The sequence below is a fragment of the Piliocolobus tephrosceles genome, chromosome 1 (assembly GCF_002776525.5).
Source record: "Piliocolobus tephrosceles isolate RC106 chromosome 1, ASM277652v3, whole genome shotgun sequence".
Taxonomy (NCBI): Eukaryota; Metazoa; Chordata; class Mammalia; order Primates; family Cercopithecidae; genus Piliocolobus; species Piliocolobus tephrosceles.
Genome location: NC_045434.1, coordinates 22,864,860 through 22,887,611, shown reverse-complemented (window position 1 = coordinate 22,887,611; position 22,752 = coordinate 22,864,860). Strand labels below are relative to the sequence as shown.

At 46.5% G+C, this 22,752-nt stretch overlaps 1 protein-coding gene across 1 annotated transcript in view; it reads right to left on the bottom strand.

Moving 5' to 3' along the window:
* UCK2 (uridine-cytidine kinase 2) overlaps positions 1-22,752 on the bottom strand; it is an 87,883-nt gene that overhangs the window by 7,314 nt on the left and 57,817 nt on the right. The window contains exons 2-5 of the mRNA XM_023207061.3: positions 14,536-14,695; positions 13,574-13,670; positions 8,577-8,719; positions 1,393-1,490 (exon numbers count right to left, since the gene is read on the bottom strand). Of these exons, the coding sequence (XP_023062829.1) occupies positions 1,393-1,490; positions 8,577-8,719; positions 13,574-13,670; positions 14,536-14,695 (498 nt within the window). The remainder of the gene's footprint in view (positions 1-1,392; positions 1,491-8,576; positions 8,720-13,573; positions 13,671-14,535; positions 14,696-22,752) is intronic.

The following is a 22,752-nucleotide window of genomic DNA, read 5'->3' as shown; positions in this document are numbered from 1 at the left end:
CTTACATGGGAATGAGCTGATCTTCCCTGAGCAAAGAGTGGCTGGACAGTGGGAGCAAGCAGAAATAACCCGGAAAATATCTATGCAGAATTTTTAGCTTTGTTACAACTAAGTTAAACAGCAGAAAACTGACAGTTAACTATAACTGATTTCCAATAATAAATTCATCTTGTGTTCTTATTAAGTCAAAAATAACAGGAGAGGTCCTCAGATAGATAAATGGGTGGAAAGAAGTTCATAGCTCCTTAGCCCCCTCTGGTCTCTTCCCAGTAACCTACTCTTGTAACCCAGTAGTCTCCAGGATAATGGATAGGGCATCAACGTTTCTCAGTTGGCTCAAAAAGTCCACCTGTCCTGCATCTAAAACCAAAGTCAAGTATGGGTTACTGTAAAAGCTACTAACATCCTTAAAGAAACAAAGAGTTTGAGGATCATATTTTCCCAGAAGAAAAAGAATGAAGTTTATTATTAGAATAAATAGGGAAATTCCAATACCCAGTCTTACTCTAAATCTATTCTGTCTTCAGAGATTCCAGCCTTCCCAGTGTATCTCAACCAAGACCAGGTTAAGTCCCAACCTCTTCCTACCCTTCCTCCTCGTCTCAGAGCTTAACTACAAATAATTAAGGAGCCAGACCATGGTTTGGCCAAGCTGGAGAAGACTCAGTGACTCAGTAGGATTCTCCTGAGTTAAATACTTCTCCTTCTGCAGCCCCACCACACCACACCTCTTGTCTCTGGTAGCCTTCCCTCAACATGCCCCTTCCTGTCTTTCCTGGGCTGAGGGCCAACTCCCTCCATTCTTCCTTCTCTGAAAGCCACCTCACTAGAGAATTCCCAGCTGCCACAGGAAGGACTGGTGCGTCTGCCAGGGTGAAGGGAAGGAAGCTTATTCCAGTAAGGCATGACAGTCCCCAAATGGGAGCTAAAGACAAGCTCAAAGCAGGGCTCACCAGTGATGCGGGAGAGGCTCACAGGGAAACACTTTGGGGCATAGGACCCAGTGCATCCATACTTCACCTACTGCAGGCCCTTCAGAGATCCAAATGGCTGAGGACTCTCCTTGGATATGATACACCCTCAGTAAAGAGTCTCACACCATGATCCCACCAAGCAAGAAATCTAGAACTAGCTGGGAATTAAATAACCTGCCTAAGGACTGGCAGGACCCTACAGAGCTACCCAAAGAAAGAACAGCAGGACAGGGCTCCTGGAGAACACAGAGGACACAAGGGCCAAGGGCTGCCCTCTCTTAGGACTTTGGGACAGAGGATCACTGAGAGAGAGGAGTGAGATTCAGGCAGGGGAGCTCTACCAACTTGCATACCTTCATTTGTATCATCAAATTTTAAATTCTACATGCAACAAAAACAAACCAAGAACACGACTCACTGGCAAGCAGAATTCCTCAAAGGCAGGCTTGACGAATGTAATGTACTGAGATAAAATCTGTTCAAGATCCCTGCCTCTCTCGCTGATGTCCCTTAATACTGTAAGAGAAGGGAGAATAAGAATCAAAAAACGGCGTAGGAGCCAGCGCACACCCGCCCTTCATGGGGTGGACCTAGCTCCCACAGGCTCCACAATTACTCTAGATGATTCTCAAGCTGGAATCCTGAGAGGCTTGACCAAGAGCAGATCAGCAGCAGCTTCGCAAAAGACAAGTTACATTCTGACATCTTACAATGGTCAAACGTGGCAACGATAACAATGCTTTTTCAAACAAAAGGTTGTCCATGGAGGCCAACAGCCTTCTTGTTTTAAGCAACATTTGATCCAAAGAAAATTTCAGTGTGAATTTAAAAAAAAAAAAAAAGCAGGGCAGCCCTGGAGAGCTCACTGTTAACAGGAAGCAATCTGGGCCCACGGAGGGCTGGGTTGCACGCTGCCTCCTTGCATGCACTTACCTGTGTTCAGAAGTCCAGCGACCCGCTGCTCAGCTCACTGCTCCCAGCTCCCACCCCTGCTCCCTCTGCAGCATGGAGCCCAGGCAAGGCAGAGCACCCAGCCATGGTTAACCATTTCCACCTACCTCAAACACAGAGGTTTGCCACACACACACACACAAAAAAAATCACTCAGTGAAAGATAAGAAAACCATGGTGTAGAGAATGGTGGGCTGGCGCTGATGAAGCCCAAACTGACAACAAACTCACCATCTTCTGTCTTCTACCTTCTTCCCCTTGGTCAGTTTCATCCAGGGGCTTTTACCATTCTTTTTTTTTTCTTTCAAAATGTTTTTTCTTTTAAGACAAGGTGTCTCGCTCTGTCACACAGGCTGGAGTGCAGTAGCACAGTCACAGCTCACTACAGCCTCAACCTCCTGGGCTCTAGCAAGCGATCCTCCCACCTTAACCTCCCAAGTAGCTGGGACTACAGGCACACACCACCTCAATGGACTAATGGTTTTTTTGTTGTTGTTGTTTGTCTTTGAGACACAGTCTCATCACTCTGTCGCCCAGGCTGGAGTGCAGTGGTGCAATCTTGGCTCACTGCAACCTCTGCCTCCCAGGTTCAAGCAATTCTTCTGCCTCAGCCTCCTGAGTAGCTGGGACTACAGGCACCTGCCAGCACACCTGGCTGATTTTTTACATTTTTTAGTAGAGACGGGGTTTCACTGTGTTGGCCAGGATGACCTCGATCTCCTGACCTCATGATCCGCCTGCCTCAGCCTCCCAAAGTGCTGGGAATTACAGGTGTGAGCCCTTTTCTTTTTTTTTCTGTAGACACAGCGTCTTGCTTTGTTGCCCAGGCTAGTCTTGAATTCTTGGGCTCAAGTGATCCTTCTGCCTCGGCCTCCCAAAGTGCTGGAATTACAGGCAGCCCATATACTCTTTATTAAATAGAGTCTTCTGTCAATAAATAGAAAGAAGACCAATCACCCTGGTTCTGCCGCTGCACATGAGCCTTAGTTTCCCCATGAGTGGGGAGTTTGGAAGGAGATTCTCTTAATTAAAACTGCCTCCCTTTGCAGATGTCATTTTAAATGTTATCTTAATTTAATCTTATCATCTGAGCTGCTAAATCTTTCACCCCAAAAAGTTACCGCATCCATCTACAATCATTTGTAGATTGTAGTGGCTCTTCAGCTCTTTCCCAACCATTTCTCAGTGAACAGACTCAAGTGTGGGGTGAAACTCACTGTAAACGAACATGGGGTATAGCTGTGATGGAACTTCTGAAAGCCATGTGTCTAAATAGTTCTGTCTTTATACACACATGCACAGATGCATGCACAGAGGACAGGGAACGGGGAGGCTGTCATGGCTATCATCCAGGCTGACAGGAAGTCTATAACATGAGAAGGCTAGAAAACTGCCAGGAAATCCACATTTTCAGAAAGCCGGGCACTAATGATGCTGCCATTTGACTTTTGTAACAGCTCCTCAATTTACGAAGTGTTTTCTCCATGGGAGACCTGGTAATAAAACAGTTGGTTGGTTGCTAATGTGTCAGGACTTGCCCACCCAGCCCGGCAGCAGCCTCCTCCAGCCAGGAAATGGTTTTCCCCACCCCTGCAACGCTGGACCTGGGCTCCCGCTGCCGACCTGCTGCTCTGGCAGATCTGCTGGGAGACTCGCCAAGAAGGAGCCCTGAGGAGCTGCCACGTGGCTCACCCCCTAGAAGTCCTCAGAGCTCCGGCACACGTGGCTAACCAGAGTAGCACTGCCAAAACACACAGCCGGCGCAGCCTCCAATTCTTCACACGTCTCCAGATAAAGCCCAAAGAAAAAAGGAAACCAGATCAAAAAGGTACCACAGCTAGGAAAAAACAAACACACCCGTGCTTGGGCAGCTTTTACTTAAAACCCTGCAAACGCCCGATGCTGGGATTGTTTCGCAACACATGCTTTTCAGACAATTGCTGAAGGCTTTAGCACTGGAGGAAGCTTTGTCCTTCTCCCAGCACACGCGCACACACAAACACACGTGCACACACACGCACACAGTGCACGTCCACACCCTGTCACGTAGTCCTCCTACTGCCCTCAGCCTGGGCCTTCAGCCCCCTTCCTTCTATAGACCTGGTGGCTTCAGCTGTTTTGTCATTGGCGAGAGGAAGCTGGTCGTGCAGAAAGTAGGAAGAGGAGGTAAATCACAGTGAAGCTTCTACAGCCCAAAAGCTGCTTTTTGTTCTACCTCTATGGGCTCTGGGGGGGAAAACTGCCCCGGACCTGAATCCTGACCCCAATAACTCCTACCTCTGTGACCTTGGACAAGTGACTTTAACCTCTGTGAATCTTAAGTTCCCTAACTATAAAACAGGAATAATAATGGTACCTTCCTCATAAATATTAATTTAATAAACAAATATAAATATTACTATTCAGGAATACAGAGATGTGCATAAAATTCTTCAGCACCCGTAGCTGGCGCCTTAGCACATGTTCAATAAGCATGTGTTCTATGATTATTACGACCACAACGGAAACTGAGGGCACGCTGGGAGGGTAGTGCCTCCCTGACAGAACTGCTCAACGCCATGGGAGGGTGGGAACCTCAAATTCAGGTAAGCAGGTCAGACCCAGCTGAGCAGGGTGAGCAAAGGGAAAAAGGAGTCCTGCGGGCAGCTGGAAGGGCGGGGTGCCACACAGTAAGGGAGAGCAGGACACAAGCACATGGGACAACAAACGTGAGGAGGCAGAAGAAGGAAGACAAGGAAGAGTCTCACTACAGCTTCTATGCTGGAAAAGCAAACACGGAATGGGTCAGAATGTTGCCCAGACACTGCAAACACGCAACATCAAAAGGCCTTGCCCACCTCTGCTCCCCAAGAACCTCCGATAGAACGATCACCTCAGGCAGACTGGGCCTCCCTGAGCCAAGAACAACAGAGGGCCAACCACCTCCCTGCACTGAAAGGCCCTGCTCCCCAGGCAGAGGCAGGAAACAGGGCTGCGCCAAGGACTGAGTCAAAACAAGGTCTTGGCACAAACTGGAAACCCCAGGGGCTCAAAAACCAGCTCCTCCATCACTGCTCTGACCCCAGCACGTTTGCTGGGCCAGGACAGGCCCTTTTGGAGGACAGGGTACAGGGCAGGAAGCTACAAGTCTGCCCACATTCCCTGCTGGGCTTCCATGTCAGCCCTTCCAAACCCAGACGTGCTCTTTCTGGTTAGCCAAAAACCGAGAACAAAACTTAGAAGGACCCAAAATAAAGACAATTCCTCAATGGTGAAGTCAATCACTTTAAAAATCTGATGAGGAAATGTGCTACTCTATAGTAAATGAACGGGCTGAATCCCCCTAGGCCCAGTGCAGCCCTAATTCTATGTGAACCAGAGAATGACACATGAGGAAGATGAGGGGTCAGCCGTCCTAAATCTCCCTGCCCCGCTTCATCCCTGTCCCTGTATTAAGGGCTGAGAGAGAAGATGAAGGCAAACGAGGCTAGAAACCAATCCCTAGAATGTCAAGGGTTTCCATCAGGAAGGAGGTAGTCTCTAGAGCTGCTTTACCCAAATACAGATTTCTCCCACATGAGGGTCAACTCAGAATGTGGAGGTCACGTGCCCGGGAGGGTGTGACAGACGGGTAAAATCATGGAGCTAACTCAAGTCTCTAGGAATGTTCAAGCTCACTCAACAGCTGCTTCTGACTAACCAGCCTCCCTACCCCAGCACCCCCGCACTCCACAAAGCACATGCCAAGCATATTTTTTGTCCTACGTGGAGCGAGAATGAATTTGTAGAAATAGCATGCAGAGAAGTCCCATGAGTCCATCAGGAAAGTGACTCGGCAGTAGGTGACATGTGAAGTCAGCAGATCTGAAATGAGAAAGCAGAGCCCTGCCCAGGCAGCCTGTTTAGAGAAGGCGGAGAGGCAGAGCTGGCCCTAAGAAACCCCAGGAGAGGGCCAGCACCACCGTAGCAATTGCTCCCATTTCACACAAGAATCCCGTGCAAGAAAGGAAGGGAAAATGTTCTGTTGAACCCACACTGTGATGATCTGTTTGAATTAAGACACTAGGATGCACTTTGTTTCCAGCGTCATTGCTGCTGCTCAAAACCTGGTTCCAATCTCCTGTGCTGGTTCTTGCACTCCCTGCTGTGAGGCCTCCCTCGGCAGCATTGCATCCCTGAGACTCAGTACCACTGCTGGACCAGTGATGGCATCAGCCTGGACATCACCAGCTCCTGAGGACATTACCTGAGCAGATCCCTTTGAAGGACCTAACCAGTGTTGTCAGAAAATTCAGAAAATGAACAGCACCAACCCCTTCGGCAGAAGCAGATTTCTGATCTGTCACATAGATATTTATCGACTTATGCACCACCAGGCATTTTACCTGCATTACCTCTCATCTTCACAACTACAGCAGAAGTACCAAACATAAGACCACATTCTAATAAGAAAATGAGATACAAAGAAGTTAAAACACAATCTGTCCAAGGTCACACATCTAGTAAGTGGTAAAACCAGGATCTCAGCCCAGCTCACCTGACTCCAAAATTTATCTGTCCCTGTGTATCATGCTGCCTCTCTAATTTCACAAGGTGACATGGACACTGAGCAGATCAACCAAAGTAGGGCCTGAGTTTGTGGATTAAGGTGACAAGCCAGGCCCTGGGGTAGAAGCATGAAGGGCTGTCAGGCTCAGGGTTCAATTATCTATGCAACCTTACCCAGCCAGAGTCGTGACACTAAAAGCAGGCCTGTCTCCCCTGCATTATCCATAAAGAAACCCGGCCGGGCGCGGTGGCTCAAGCCTGTAATCCCAGCACTCTGGGAGGCCAAGACGGGTGGATCACGAGGTCAGGAGATCGAGACCATCCTGGCTAACACGGTGAAACCCCGTCTCTACTAAAAAATGCAAAAAAATTAGCTGGGCGAGGTGGCGGGCGCCTGTAGTCCCAGCTACTCGGGAGGCTGAGGCAGAAGAATGGCGTGAACCCGGGAGGCGGAGCTTGCAGTGAGCTGAGATCTGGCCACAGCACTCCAGTCTGGGAGGCAGGCAAAAAAAAAAAAAGAAACCCAAGCCAAGGTGGCGCGAGAGTCTAGTCACAAAGCTAGCTGGGAAGAGCTCTGCTAGAACTAAAAGGCCCCTCCCATTCCATTCTTTTTTCCATCACACAAAACTAACTGTCCCCACCCCACGTGGGAGCAGGATGTAGCTCCGACTGACTTAACAGCATGCATATCTATTACTACTTAGAAGGGCAAAGCTCAGGACTTGTTTCTGTAGGTTATACTGGTCTCATTAATAGTCCTTACAATTACAGTGCTAAATGGGATAAACTACAGATCTGTTTCATGAACCGAAAAGAGAAAAGTACCCAGACTTTGGAGTCAGAGGTCTCTGGGATACAGCTTATAAAATCTGAAACTGTCAATAATGTGTCCTGTGACTAGGAGCTAACCTCGTCATTTCCTGTGTCTCCCTACCTCTTTCACACAACGGAGACTCGAACCTTCTCACCTTTCATTCCTCTATTCAGTCACCCCCACCCACTGCCCTTGCTGGGTCCTGGTCAACTCTAACTCTGCTAATACTCTTCTCATCTCAATTCTGCTCCCTCTCCTACCCACCTAAGGACCACACCCCTGCCTCGCGTCTAGATCAGCAGAGCGGTCTCCAAAGAGCTGCTCCAGCTACAGCTACAGGCTCACTTACACTTCCTCTGGCAGCACCAGTGTCCAACCCAGAACAGTGGCCACTTCACTTGCCTTGCTCAGAACTTCATAGTGGCTTTCCCTTGCCCACCGAGAACCAGACTAGAGATCTCAGTCTCTAAAACCAGACCCCAACCTGCTTTCTCGTGTCTCTTCGTACAACGCTCTGAACATTCCAGGTTCCTGCCATTCTCAGAACAAGCCACTGTCTGTACACCTGTGCTGTGCACCTTCATGGGTTGCCTATATCGCCATCCTGCTACACCACATCCAAGTCCCAACCCCTCTTCATCCGTGAAGTCTCCCAATCTCTCCTGGTGGAAGCAAACTCTCTGCTTAATACCCTATAGAGCTCAGTTCACAGGCTGGGCTCCTCTACCAAGGGGCATTGCACACAGGCATGGCGGACTTAGCACGGGCAGGCCCACCCTCAGCACGGCCTGCGGAGGGCACAGCTGACTTCCCTCCTGAGCTGACTGGAAAGAGTGGTAATGCCTCCATAAAGCCTGCTGGAAAATAAAGGGCTAGAGAAGCAGGCTAACCGGATGAGCTGCCCAGCGCTTTAACCACAGGGGATCCTGTCCTCAGGGGCCCTACAGTTAGTTCCGCAAATCAGAGCATCTTCATTTTGATGTCTTGTGAACAAACTGCAAGGAACTAAGCATTTAATCAAACTTTTCCCAGCAAAACCAGACATCAATGTGTTATTTAGTCTCTGACCTCACAAGTCTTTCGTTATCCCAAACAGTAAGTGACTAATCCCTTCTCAAATGTCACCACGTGTCTGGGCAGCAGGATATCCTGGGGCTGGACTGACGCAGCCGCTGGACCATGCGACACACAGCTGCCTCAGGGAAGGCATGGGCTTCAGACTCGGGGGGGTGGGGTCCTGTCAGAGGCTCCCAGGTCCTCTGCCCTCGAGGTGGCCACCAACAGGGCCACCTGGGGCTTTCAGAACGCACCTCTGCGGGAGAGCCGGGTGTCCGCATCTGTATCCACAAAAAGCTTCATCTGGAACAGGTCTCGTACCTCCTGGGAGTAGAAGGCCAGGATCCCTTCAAAGAGCACCACGTCTGCAGGATAGACGGTAACTGTCTCCTCCTTCCTGTAAAGCACAGAGCAGATAATGGACCAAGCCAGGCAGGGGCTAGCAAGGGGCAGAGAACAAGGGCCAGAACATCTGGCTGGGCTGGGTTCTGAGTTCCTTGCCCCCACAGACTTCAAGCAGGAGCTAAAGACTCGGCTACTACAGCCTTACACCACCACCAAAGAGCCAAGGGTGATCACGGCTGGGACAAAGGTCTCCTCTGACCACTTCTTCTGAGCTTTCACCATGAAACAGAAACACAGGGCAGACATCCTTCTCCTTGGAATCAAAAAAACCTGCTGTTGAATGAAGAATAAAGGCAGACAAAAACAGATGTGATTTCTTTTTTTCTCTGAGGGCGTCTCCAGAATGCTCTCATGCCTGGCATGTATGGAACCTAACACTCTGAACTTTAAAAACAGAAACTTACAGTTTTCTCTCAACAACCCCACCCCCTCCCCGCCAGTCCTGAGGCAGCTGAAAAGGAGGCAGGAAAGGACAGAAGGGGAAGGGAAACAGGGAAAATAAAGACAAGTTTTGGGAAAGAGGATACAGACGAGAAAGCATTTGTGAGGAAATACAGAATCCCGATGTCTGTCTGGTCTGGCTCTACCCCAAGCCAAGACAGTGGCCACAGGTCACTCCTGAGCTCCCTAGAGCTGCTCTTCCTTATCAATAAAGCAGAAATACACATGACTTCATCCACCTAACCCACGTGGCTGGGAAGCCTAGGGCAGGCACTAATTGTAAACATGACTTTTTTTTTCTCTCTCTCTTTTTTTTTTTTTTTGGAGACAGAGTCTCACTTTGTCACCCAGGAGGCTGGAGTGAGAGTGGCGCAATCTTGGACTCACTGCAGCCTCAACTTCCCAGGCTCAGGCGATCCTCCCGCCTCAGCCCCCAAGTGTCTAGGAGCACAGATGCACACCACCACGCCAGGCTAATTTTTGTATTTTTAGTAGAAACGGGGTTTCACCATGTTGCCCAGGCTGGTCTCTAACTCCTGGACTCATGCAACTCACCCACCTCAGCCTCCCAAAGTGCCAGGATTACAGGCATGAGCTACCAAGCCCAGCCAACACGACTTTTCAAAAAGTAAGAAGAGTGAAACATTGCTAAACGGTTAGGTGATGGGCTTTCACAGATGGCCCTGCTTGTGCTCAGCTCTGCCTTGCTGCAACTTTCACTGTATTTTGTCTTTTGATTCTGTCCTATGCCCACCTTACATGTCACCAACTGCCTCCTGCTCAAAATTCACTGAAAATAGAGCAGTAATCATCATTGCAAGTTTTTCCGTCACCCTGACTAGCACACTGGCAAACCAAATAAAACAAAGTCTCTTAAAACAGTAGTTCCCTCTGGGCAAGCGTAAGGAGGTCAGTTATCAACGGCCAGCTCAAGAGGGTGCCGTTGGAACTCCTTCCCATAAACACTCCCTGATGCCTTCTTAGCTTGGACCACCGGGCTTGTGTATGAGTTTTAAGGCAGGCACTGTTGGGGTAGCTAGCAAGTGGCAGAACAGCGCAGGGAAGACGGGAGAAAAGGACTAGGATTAGGAAATGCCCTAGAATTGTGGTGTATCTGAGATGCATATCAGAACCACCTGGGAAGCTTATAAAAATATCCCCACCTGGATCCTGCCCCCCAGGAGCTCTGATTTCACAAGTCTGAAGTGGAGCTAGAACTTCAATACTATTTAGAAGCTCCCAAGATATTTCTAACATGCGGCCATGGTGAAGAAGCACCAGTCTAGAAGAATGTCAGCCACCAGAAAATGGTGTGCCCATTGTGGATAAGAAGGCAACCTAGAAGAGTTCAGAACACAGGATCAATGGGTAAATAGTGAGCCACTCTCTAGGCAACTGCCCTACACCAAGGAGAGGATGGGAGCACTCTGTCTAAAAATAAAGTGAATGTACGTGCGAGATTCCACTTGAACACACTAACAGAGAACACAATGGCTGCACTAAGTTTACATATACAGGTTGAGTATCCCTTATATGAAATGCTTAGGTGTTTAGGATTTTTGAATTTTGGGTTTTTTTCAGATTTTGGAATATTTGCATTATATTTACGGCATCCCTAATATGGCAGGGGGAGAAAGGATCTAAAATGAGCATCCCTAATATGAAAATCCAAACTCTGAAATGCTCCAATGAGCATTTCCTTTGAACATCACATGGGCACTCAGAAAGTATCAGATTTTGGAGCATTTCACATTTTGGATTTTTAGATTAGGGATGTTCAATCTGTACTGACACTAGATATTAACAGCATTTTAGGATGCCTAACTGATAAATACTCAAAAGGAAAAGTGGGTTTCCTTCAGAAGGAGAAAATGAACTGTCTAATTTTTTGTTGGTGCCTTAAGAAGTTAGAATTAATCATTTCCCAAGTCCACATGCAGGTCTAAAAACTGTCATAACAGCTCAGAGTTTTTAAAAAACAACAACAAATGTATTGAGCAACTACTAGACCAGAATGTGCAAGGAGTCATACCTGGCTTCATATACCACTTACGAATTTAGGGTCTGGCTGGGAAGTCCCAAAAAGAAAATAGCCAATTAGATCATTTGAGATAACCCAGTCTAACCATCTCATTTGGCTTATGGGGAAAAGAATGCTCAGAGAAGTGTAACTGCAACAAGTAAGCGTCTTCTTCATTTTAGCCCAACAAATTTTTATTTGTACCAAACGCCCATGGGTGGGATGGAATCAGTTAACCCTAAATGGCTTGATGTCCAATTAAGTGGCCCTTAAGATGTGCAGGGAGCTGGGAAGGGGGTGGCTATGGGTCTAGCGTGATCGGTGAAAGTTTCTAAGACATGAGCTTTAAGCCACTAAAGAACAAGGTTTTAATATACGAGGTATGAGATAAATCAGGAGGACACGTGAAATATGTCTGCACTGGGAACTCTACCAGGATTTTCTCTTGTTGGCATACGAATTTGATGGAACTCATGCTGCACAAGGTCTTCAACTTCTCTCCTCCACTCCTAGACTGCACTGGTCAGGCCCTGGCTTCTGTCAACCACGCTCAGTTCCACTGCCTTCTTTCAGGCCCTTACTAGTCTCTCACTGGGGCTGTTTCAAAGGCTTCTTCACAAATGGAATTGCAGATACTCTCTCCTCCTGCCACCAAAATGACCTTTCCACTATGACAGTAGAGCCGTCTGTAGCTCCCTACTGACAAAATGTTTGTGCTCCTGGCCCTGCCGCCTATGGCCTGTCATGACCTGAGGCCTGCCTGCCTTCCCACACACCCACTCCCATTCCTCCAAACCTCCCCTCTGCCGTGCCCCGACCAAGCTGATCCACGCCCAGCTCTGAAATGCTTCCCCACCCAGCACCTTGGAAATCCTTTTCCCAAACAACTTCTTATCCTTTCCTATCTAAAGTTTAAATATCACTTCCTCCATACAACCTACTCTGAATCCCCTGCTCTTCCTCCCTCCTTTACATTCTTCTGCAGGCCCTTGCCTTAGCCATCATGCTGCATTTTACCTCTTCACCTGGGAAGTGGTGGGCTGGAATGTCTCTTGACACCACCACCACTTCCCTCTAAGGGAGAACTACAATTCTCAGAATCCCTTTCCCCACATGCTTCCAGGTTACTGCGCCAACAAGAGACTTAGAAGGTGAGAGTGAAGCAAAATCCACGCTATTCAGGAGATGGTAATAATGAGACAGGAAAACTTTGCAAACAGTCCACAAGCTCGTAGATTGAGGCTGCAAACCCAGACGTGGGGGTTTCTTGGACTTTTCCATGAACCCCAGCTTCTGCTCCAGTGCCTCAGGCTAGAGTCAGTGGGGACTATTTTGTCTGATTCTTCTGGCTACAAACTTCCAGGTCTTCAGTCTCCCAGCCCCAATGTTCATGTAAGCTCCAAATCCTATACTAAACGCCTTCATTCATTCCTCCATGATCTGCAGTGGTTGGGTTAGGAAAACAGACTGACACGGGAGGCGTGAGGATGGTATCCTGATCTTTTACTCTCTTCTCTCCTACACAGAAGAACCTGGCCCATAGAAGGCAGTGTTTCAGCAGATTCTGGTGAGGCAGGGAGGTAAGCACCAAAACAGCCCCCTCTACACCTCAATGCACACACATGCATGCTCATTCTCTCTCTTCCTCATCTTCCTCCTGCGACCAAATCTTCACCACGCTCTCTAGTTCAGACTCACGGGAAGATGTGTGTATTCTACATTGAGGTCTGAGACGCTCTGTGCAGCTCTGAAGGAGCTTGGGGTCTGGCCAACAGGAGTGCAATCCTCTAGGAGCCCATTCCCACCACTCAGAGGGAAGGAGGATGAGGTGGAAGTGTGGCCGCTCCTCTATTCCTAATCAGGAGCACTAAAATTGAGGCTTCACTGGAAAGGACTGCTTTGATTCCACTGAGAAGCTTTCTGGAGGGCTTGGTTAATTCTGAGATCACAGTCTGGTGACCTCGTGCCTGTCCACATTGTCCAATCCCAAGTAAACCAGGACAGCAGAAAGAACAGTTTTCTTTGTTCTTCTTCCTGCCCTTCCTCTACCCCTCCCCTTACATCTTGTTCCAGGAACAACAGCACTGGAATGTGGATCAGAACGCACATGCAGTCCCTCAAGCTCAAATAGGATCCCATCCTTCGGACTTAAGGAATCGTGACAACAGGACTGTTCCAGAAAGCGCCCAGATGAACTCCCCGACCTCTGCAATCCCATAGCACACACTGCTGCCACCACCCACTCCACTGACCGGCTGGACTGGCATTAGGCAGGGGTAGGACAGAGGTCTGAAGTGCAGGAGGTAAGGAAGGAGGTCTCAGTGCAGACCAGGGATGCTCTGGGGAGCAGCGGGTGTCATCCCTGGCCCAGAACAGCTCACTTACCGGGAATGGGAGACGAAGTCATACACGGGGATCTGGACTGTTTTCCCTTCAGTGATTTCTTTGAGTGTTTTGAGAATGAGTTCATTGTCAAAGGCATCTGAAAAATATCAAATTGTTACAATGTTTCTTAATTTTAAAATAGTATCTCCTATAATCATACACAGGACATCCTCATAAACATGTATATGGGCACATCATACTTTAAAGGTAATCATACTGCTCCCTAAAAAGCTGGATTTTTACCCAAAGCAGAATGGAAGCTCCCTGTATCTCAAAATAGGGGGTATAAATGAGTTCTGATCAACAGATTTCTTTTTTTTCTCCTTTGACATTCCATCCCTGACTTCAGACAGGTCCTTCCCCTCTCCAAGTTTAGCTGTTATCATCCTAGGATTGGCACATGCTAAACTAACCTGGAGAGCACACCCATGACTGGGGGAGTGCACACAACAGGCACCATGCCACGGTTTGCTTCTAACAATTTTAAGAAATCCAAGCCAGCTAAAGGAGCAGTGTGCTGATCTAGGGCTGCAGGGCAAAAACCATTCTGGCAGCCACCCTGCCCCTCCATCTCCCTCTCTGCCACAGAGTGGGTTGAACACACATGTACACATGGGGAGGAGGGTCTGACGAGGGCTGCCTCAGAACAGAGGCAGCAGAAGGACCAGCTCTGTATGTCTGACCCCACGTCTGGCCCATCTTGAGTCCCAGGCTCAAACAAAATCACCTTTGCTCAGATACAGATTCAATCAGTATTTAATGAGCCAAGCACTACATGAAGCATCTGAAAATTCCTTCTTTCACATAAGCCCCACAATAACACTGCAAGGTAGTTTATCAAGTCCCTACGTTCTAGACAGAAACAAGATTCTGAGAGGTTAAGCAACTTCCTCAGGAGCAAAATAAAAATATCCCCCCCCACACCAATACACACACATACCCCCTTCAACACCCTGACTCACCCGGGTGGTCAAAGTTGAACTGGCCCTTCAGGGCTTTGGCCTTCTGTTCCGAGGTGAGAACACGGTAGAAGCTATCCTGGCTCAGGATGACCACCTGCTTCTGGCGATAGTCCACCTCATTCTGCCCCAGGAGCTGCACGATCTTAGCACACACGGAAGACTGTGAGGAGAGAAGAGAGCACCCAGGAATAAGAGAAAGGGCATGTGTGGTACAGAGGAAGTGCCCGGAGTAACCAAGCTGATGCACACCTTACAAGAAGGGGCTCTGGAAGGAAGAATTCAAAGGCAGCTGTCACGCATGATGAGTTAAAGGGCTAAGGGATGCAGCCATAAAAAGAACGAGATCATGTATTATGCGGGAACGTGGATGGAGCTAGAGAACACTATCCTTAGCAAATTAATGCAGGAAGAGAAAACTAAATATCACATGTTCTCACTTATAAGTGGGAGCTAAATGATGAGAATACATGGACACAGGGAGGGGAACAATACACACTGGGGCCTGCTGGAGGTGGCGGGGTGGGAGGAGGCAGAGGATAAGGAAAACTAACTAATGGGTACTAGGCTTAATACCTGGGTGATGAAATAATCTGTACAACAAATCCCCATGACACAAGTTTACCTATATAACAAACCCCTGAACTTAAAAGTTAAATTAAAAAAAAAAAAAAAGAAGAGGCTAATAGAGAAGAGTCCACCTGACACGCCTGTGACAGAGACGTCTTAGGATCCCCAAAGTCCCTTCCTCTCTTTCCTTAACACAACTTACTACTCTCAGGTACTTGCAGTGATGGTAGGGGAAGGAGGGTAGCACACACCACCTCCTCCTCCAGAAGATCCTTTCCAAAAGCCACTGATAAAGGTTGGGCTAACTGATCCTGCCTGCTTGCGCCCTGGTCTAGACAGACAAAAAAGGCAGCAGCAGCAGAAAGCAGAATGAGGGCACGGTGAGGATGTGCTGAGGGGCCACAGGGTCTTGGAATCACAAGGTGACCGCACACGCATGGAATGCCACTCAGCCCCTGCACATCTCTTTATATCAATGGAACCAAAAACCACAGCCAGAAAGCTCAGCTAGTTAGCAGGAGGCTATGCTCACAGCGTTAATCCTACTTCTGTTGGTTACTTTTGCTCCAGTCCACAGCCATGGACTTGTCCACACTGTAGTAAACCAGGTGGCCTTTTCACAAATGTGTGCCACCATAGACAGGGTGACAAAGAACACAAACACCACCAACATCTAAAACTTAGGGGTATCCCAACCAAGAGTGGAGAAGACAATTCCAAATGAACTCAAACCTACATGCTTTGTGTGTGTTGTTAGTAATATATGTATCCTAAAATTTAAAAAAAAGAAAAAAAATAGTAATATATGTATCTGCCTCTTTTGTCCCTTCGATAACATATACTCTTCATAAAAGGAAAATTATGAAACAAGTGCATTCAACAGAATGAGGCAGTGAAGGATTGTATTTATCAAATAACTGATTTCGTTTTTCATTTCATACAAAGGTTAATTTAAAAATAAAAATGTCTATATTACACAAGCTGTAGAAGACATAACCCAAGTCTTCTAATTAAACTAGTTGACCTGCCAGGCACGGTGGCTCATGCCTGTAATCCCAGAACTTTGGGAGGCTGAAGGGGGTGGATTGCTTGAGGTCAGGAATTTGAGACCAGCCTGGGCAACACAGTGAGACCCCGTCTCCAATAAAGGAGGAAAGAATCTGGTTGACAGGATAATAGAGATGAAAAACAGTATATTTAGGCTAGGCACAGTGGCTCATGCCTATAATCCCACAGTTTAAGAGGCCAAGGTGGGTGGATCACCTGAAGTCAGGAGTTTGAGACTAGCCTGGCCAACACGGTAAAACCCTGCCTCTACTAAAAATATAAAAATTAGCCGGGCATGGTGGCACATGTCTGTAGTTTCAGCTACTCGGGAGGCTGAGCCAGGAAAATCGCCTGAACCCAACACACAGAGGTTGCAGTCAGCTGAGATCGTGCCATGTACTCCAGCCTGGGCAACAGAGTGAGACTGCAAAAAAAAAAAAAAAAGAAAGAAGAAAGAAAGAAAGGAAGAAAGGAAGAAAGAAAAGAACAGAATAGAACAGAAAAAAAACCCCAGCATATTTAGAGGTTTAATGACTCAATCTTAGAAGTTTTACTATTGAATTTATTTCACCAACTGATTTTAACAACAACACACACACACACACAAAACATGAAATCTTTTAAAGTTACAATTCTTATAAAGTTGTGTTTGACTGCCCTGGGCATAAGGAAAACTGGCCATTCCTGTTGCGCAAGTCAGTGCCAACTAAACAGGTTTGCAAAATACATCCTGTTATATAAGTTATGACACACGACTAAGTAAGGATCTTTGGAGGAACAATAATATTTTGACTCAATTATTTTCAAACAATTTATTTTGCTTTCATGATACTTTTGCATATTGACGCAGAAAAACATTTAAAACTACTCTGGACTCTGGGAACGCAGATCCTCCCATGCCCCAAAATGTCACAGAAAACAGATTCATATGATAAACCAGATTCAAAAGTGAAAATGTTACAACAAAACCAAAGGCTCTCTGGGTACTACAGATGGATGGGGGGGGGAGGGGGGGCGGTGGAGAAATCAAAGGCTCTATGCAATTATAAACTATAAGTTTTTAAACATCTGTAGGCCTTCAATTTCCTCTTCCTCCCAGGCATCTATCTTAGGACGTTTCTTACGTCCTAAGGTTGTAGGAGGGTAAAGTCTACAGCCTTTATTAGTAGATAGAATTCCTCCTAGAATTCCAAAGAACAAAAACAACAAAGTGATCCATGAAGCCAAATATATATTATCTAGTTATTCAAATTGTGGTATTTTTATTTATACTTAAAACCCATAAAATGTTTTTAATGTAAATAGCAATCCCATCACCATCAAAAAAGCATATTAGAAAGTTACACTACCTAATTTTGCAGATAAACAACTGTTTCCCTTAACCCAGCACAATGGAGGACAGAACCTGTACAATGGCCAGTAAAATGGGATAATGAACATAGAGTAGGTGCAATTCTAGAAAATCAGCACTCATCCCAATCCTTGATCAATGATACAGTATAACTGTGTTGATCCCCAGCTGCACGTCTCAGTCCCGTGTTTTCAACGACCTGGCTGGTGACCCTTCCCTTCTACAAACACACCACCATTGCTGACAGTGTAAATGATAACTTATTAGGCAGCAGGCCCTGTGCCAAACACTCCATTATGACCACCCTTAGAAGCCACATGTGCTCTCCTGCATGGATGAGGAAACCAAGTTAAAGTAACTTGGTTTCATAGAGTCCCGGCTCTTTACCTCAGCCTTAGACAGTAAGAAGTCCCAAGGCAGAAGAAGCCCTTTATCAGGAAGGAGATAAACAAAATTGCACAAATAAGCAAAGAAACACCTGCCTCTAGGTTAATCTAGATTTTTAAGGCATTTTCTTCCTCCTGGGCCATGTTACAAGTGGGCCCTAAAAATTCTGGGTAACTGTTGAATCTGGCTGACAGGTACCTAGGGTTTGGTTATATCATCCTCTCTATTATTGCGTAGGTTTGAATTTTTACCTGGTAGGGAAGGAGGCAGAGAGGGAAGAAGGAGTCCCACAAAGAGACTCTACTCTGCCCTGAATAAATGCTCTTTTGCTTACTTAATGCTCACCTCTGTATCTCTTTCACTATCATTTCTGTGTTCTCCTTTTGTCTAATCCTGCCCTTCTCTTCAAAAGGATGAAATTGAGCTCTGAAGTGTCATCTTGTTCCTTAAGAATAATTCAGCTGGGCACAGTGGCATGCACCTATAATCCCAGTGATTTGAGAGGCTAGGGCAGGAGGATCACTTGAGCCCAGGAGTTCAAGCCCAGGGTGGGCAACACTGTGAGACCCCACGTCTACAAAAATTCAAAAATTATCTAGGCATGATGTTTGTGCCTGTAGTCCCAGCTACATGTGGCAGGCTGAAGCAGGAGGACTGCTTGAGCCCAGGAGATCAAGGCTGCAGTGAGCTATGATCATGCCACAGCACTTCAGCCTGGGCAACAGAGCAAGACTATCTCTAAAAAATAAGAGAGAAAAAAGAAATGAAAGAGAAATAATCCACCAATAACTAGGGTTTGAGAAGGCAGGCAATCCTGAGCCTACAGAAATCTAAAACATGAAAGGGTACGACTGTTACAGTGGGCTAAGACTTAATTATTATATTAACAGTCACAAAAAGACAAATACCATAGGATTCCACTATGTAAAGTAGTCAAATTCATAGAAACAGAAAGTTAAATGGTGGTTGCCAGGGGCTGAGGGGAGGGGAAAATGAAGAGTTGTTGAATGGATATACTTTGTTTCATTCTGTTTTATACAATAAAAGGGTTCTGGAATTTGGCCATCCAATAATGTGAATATACTCAACACCACCCAGATGTACACGTAAAGATGGTTACGATGGTAAATTTTACGTTATGTGTATTTTACCACAATTAAAAATTAGTGTTACTATAATAAAAGCCCCATTTCTTTCTATATGCTGGGTACTGGGCTCAGTACTTCAAAATGATCTCATTTGCATACCACAAGCGTATGTGATGGGAATTATTATCACACTCACACCACAGATGGCAAACATGGAGGCAAAGAGAGGTTGAATGGAGCCAGGATTCCCACTCCAGTAGTCCATCTCCAGTGCCTAGACACTTAGTGGCCGCAGCTGCATGGCGCTGTCTCACAGGCAAACTGACCTTGCCCACTGGAGTGTGAGTTCAGCCTCATTTTGTATAATATCTATATATTTAGTGTAATGAATCCAGAATACATTTTGTCCCTGCCACTTCTAACACATTACTGAAATTGGAGTCAGGAGGGTTAAAGGTCTGCTAGGACTATGAGCTGTAGTTCAAATATACAGTTAGGCGAAGGTCAATACAAGGTATTTCCAGAAAGGGAAAAAAAAAAAAACCTATGGAAGAAATTAGTGAAGGTGATTCACAATTTCTTTACTTATATGGCATTCTGAAGACATTATCTCATTTAATTCCATTACAACAAAATATTACTTTGTCTTCTTTTTTCCTAATGAGGAAATTGAAGCTTAGAAAACTGATCACATGAAATGATTTGCTCAGTCCCAAAAGCAGAGTCTCAAACCACAGGTCTAACTCCAACTGCATAATTCTTTTCACGATTTTAGAACATAAGCCGCTTTGGCATCCACCCCAATGTTCTCCATAAACGTACTCTAACTCTGGAAAACAATGACAGGGGAATGGAGACAGGGAGGGAACTGATGAGAAAAATAATACTGTTTTGTCCCACTGCATCATTAAAGTCAACATTTATGATGAACTTCTAGAACTAAAGGCAGGCAAGTGATGTGCCTATTAAAAGGAAGCTAAAAGCCCACCCACCAAGAAAACCTGTTCCAGAAATGTTTATTATGTTCAAAAGAATCCAGCTGTTAGGAGCCAGGGTCCACTAGACATGCTGAACAATGAACTCCTTGAGCAGAGACTTCCCATTTGGGAAGCCTCAGTAGCAGTGAACAGCTTATCAACAGGCCCCTTCAGCTGGCAGTTTCCAAAAGGGCAGCTGTTAAGCCAGCATAGGTTCCTGTATTGCTACAGAAAGGAGAGTTCTCTAAACTCGTTCTCACTCAGGAGGTGGCTCTGACAGCCTGGACGCAATCTTGCTATGCTAGTTCTAGTGTGTGTCTTCCAGGATCTAATCCATAAAATCCTCTTGTCCAGTTCCAAGACCACTGAGTGAGTAAAAGAAAACAAGCAGGGCAATCGGCTCTGACGCCTCTTTGTCATATACCCTCCACTACACTTCAGTGCTCAGAACCTGACATAGCCCCAAGCCTGGACAGCTCAGAGCAGCGCAGCCCTCGGGAGGGCATCGGGCTGGGTGTGTCCCTACAGGAATGGGCTGGCACATCTCACAGTCATCCTTACAGAAGAAGACCAGATAACCATGCTGCCCAACATTTTTGAATCCCATCTAGATGTCTGTTGTAACACTCTGGATGAGCTGCTTCAGAATCACAGGGAGGGCTACTCAGAGGGAGGAAAACTTAGCAACCACAGCCAGTCAGCTCCAGGTGAGGCACACTGATTAATCATTTCCTCCCTGCTTTCCAGGACGGGAAACATCACAGCAGAGAAGAATGCCCGAAGGCCAGAAGCTTGGCTTCCTCAGGCAGGAAGACCCCATCTAGCTCCTTGGCTCTGGGACTATGTGTGGGTCACATCAATTACTCTTGGCAGTAGCTTTCCCTGTCACTATCATTAAGTAAGTATCACCACTAGCTTATATGGTATCCATCTCAAAGGAAGAAACCATCGCGGCCCGTAGACGTTACATCACTCCTTTGTAGGTAGGGGTTGCTCCCCACAAGGCTCAGAAGCTCTAATTCACAAGCATTAGAAAACCAAAGCACCAGTAATTTGCCCTGGTTTAAAACTAAGAACAAGGTTCAAACCTGCTGACTCAACTTCCAATTCAACTGGTTAAGTGGCACAATAGAGAGGTGTCACTCAAATGCTTCCCTGGAATATCTGCAAGGCCATCTATTCTTCCCCTCTTCCCGCCCCGCCCCCCCTCCACCCCGGCAGAAAGATTTATTGTGAAAAGCAAAAGAACAAAGCTTCCACAGTGTAAGGGGACCCAAGTGGGCTACCCTAGGCCATCTATTCTTGAAGTCACAGATGGCCCTAGAACCCATGCATTGTTGACTAGGAGCTCCTACCTACAATATAACCACCACCACCCACCCACCCCATCACATACAGGATCTAAATTAGAAACTCACTAAATTACTAATAAGGCTCTCTCTCCAGTACCAAAAAGCAGCCATGGGTCAATCAAATAACCGAAGAGCTTTTGGAGCATAAGGACCAAGAGTGTGATTAAGTTTTTCTTCTCAGGCACCTGGGGTGGGGGGTGGGGGTGTGTCTCCCAAATGTCTGTTAAACAGAAATGTCCAAATTTATCAGAAGTCTTTTTTGAAGTTGTATGATCTTAGCTCACTGCAACCTCAAACTCCTGGGCTCGAGCCATCGGTCCTTGAATTTTAGCTGGGCACACAAAATGCATTTTCAACCTCCTTTGCAGTTCCTCATGACTATGCAACTGTTGCCTTTTTTGACATTCTTTCCCGTTGACTCAAATGAAGACTTGATAGCTGAAGCTCAAGCGGCCACCTTGCAGCATTGCTATCATGCTAACTAAGGATTGGAGAGCAGCTAAATAAAAGCCCAAGATTCAAACAATTAGAACTGAAAGCCATTAAGAGTGAGTGCTTCACACCTCTAATCCCAGCACTTTGAGAGGCAGAGACAGGCGGATCACAAGGTCAAGAGATCGAGACCACCCTGGCCAACATTGTGAGACCCCACCTCTACTAAAAATACAAAAAATTAGCTGGGCGTGGTGGCATGTGCCTGTAGTCCCAACTACTTGGGAAGCCGAGGCAGGAGGATCGCTTGAACCCGGGAGGCAGAGGTTACAGTGAGCTGAGATCGCGCCACTGCACTCCAGCCTGGTGACAGAGCGAGACTCCATCTCAAAGAAAAAAAAAACAAAAAAGAGTGAGTGCTAAGGTCTAAATGTGTCCCCCCAAAATTCACATGCTGAAATGCTGAAAGTTAACTGCTGATGTGATTGTACTAGAAGGTGGGCCTTTAGGAAGTGATGAGGCCCCTTATGAAAGGGCTTGAGGGAGTGGATTCGTTCTCTTCTGCTCTTCTGCCGTGTGAGGACACTGCATTAGTCCCCTCCAGAGGATTCAGCAACCAGGTGCATCCTTGGAAGCAGACAGCGGCCCTCACCAGACACCAATCCTGCCACTACCTTGATGTTGGACTTCCCAGCCTCCGGAATTATGAGAAATAAATTTCTGTTCTTCATGAATTACACAGTATCAGGTATTTTGTTACAGCAGCACAAACATTCTGAAATAATGAGGTACACTATCTTTATACCCTGTTTTAGAAGTTTTCTGTCACTTTCAACAGAAGTGATACTAATACTGATGTCAACACCCACATAACCAGCACTCCTTAGTACATGGCTTTTGGTAGAAACGTTCTCTTGAAAGCTGAGGAAATCCTTTGTCCTGGTCTATCAGGCTGCCTTAATTATCCCAAGAACCACAAGTAACTTTATCAGCCAAGCCATTTCCATGTGAGTTTT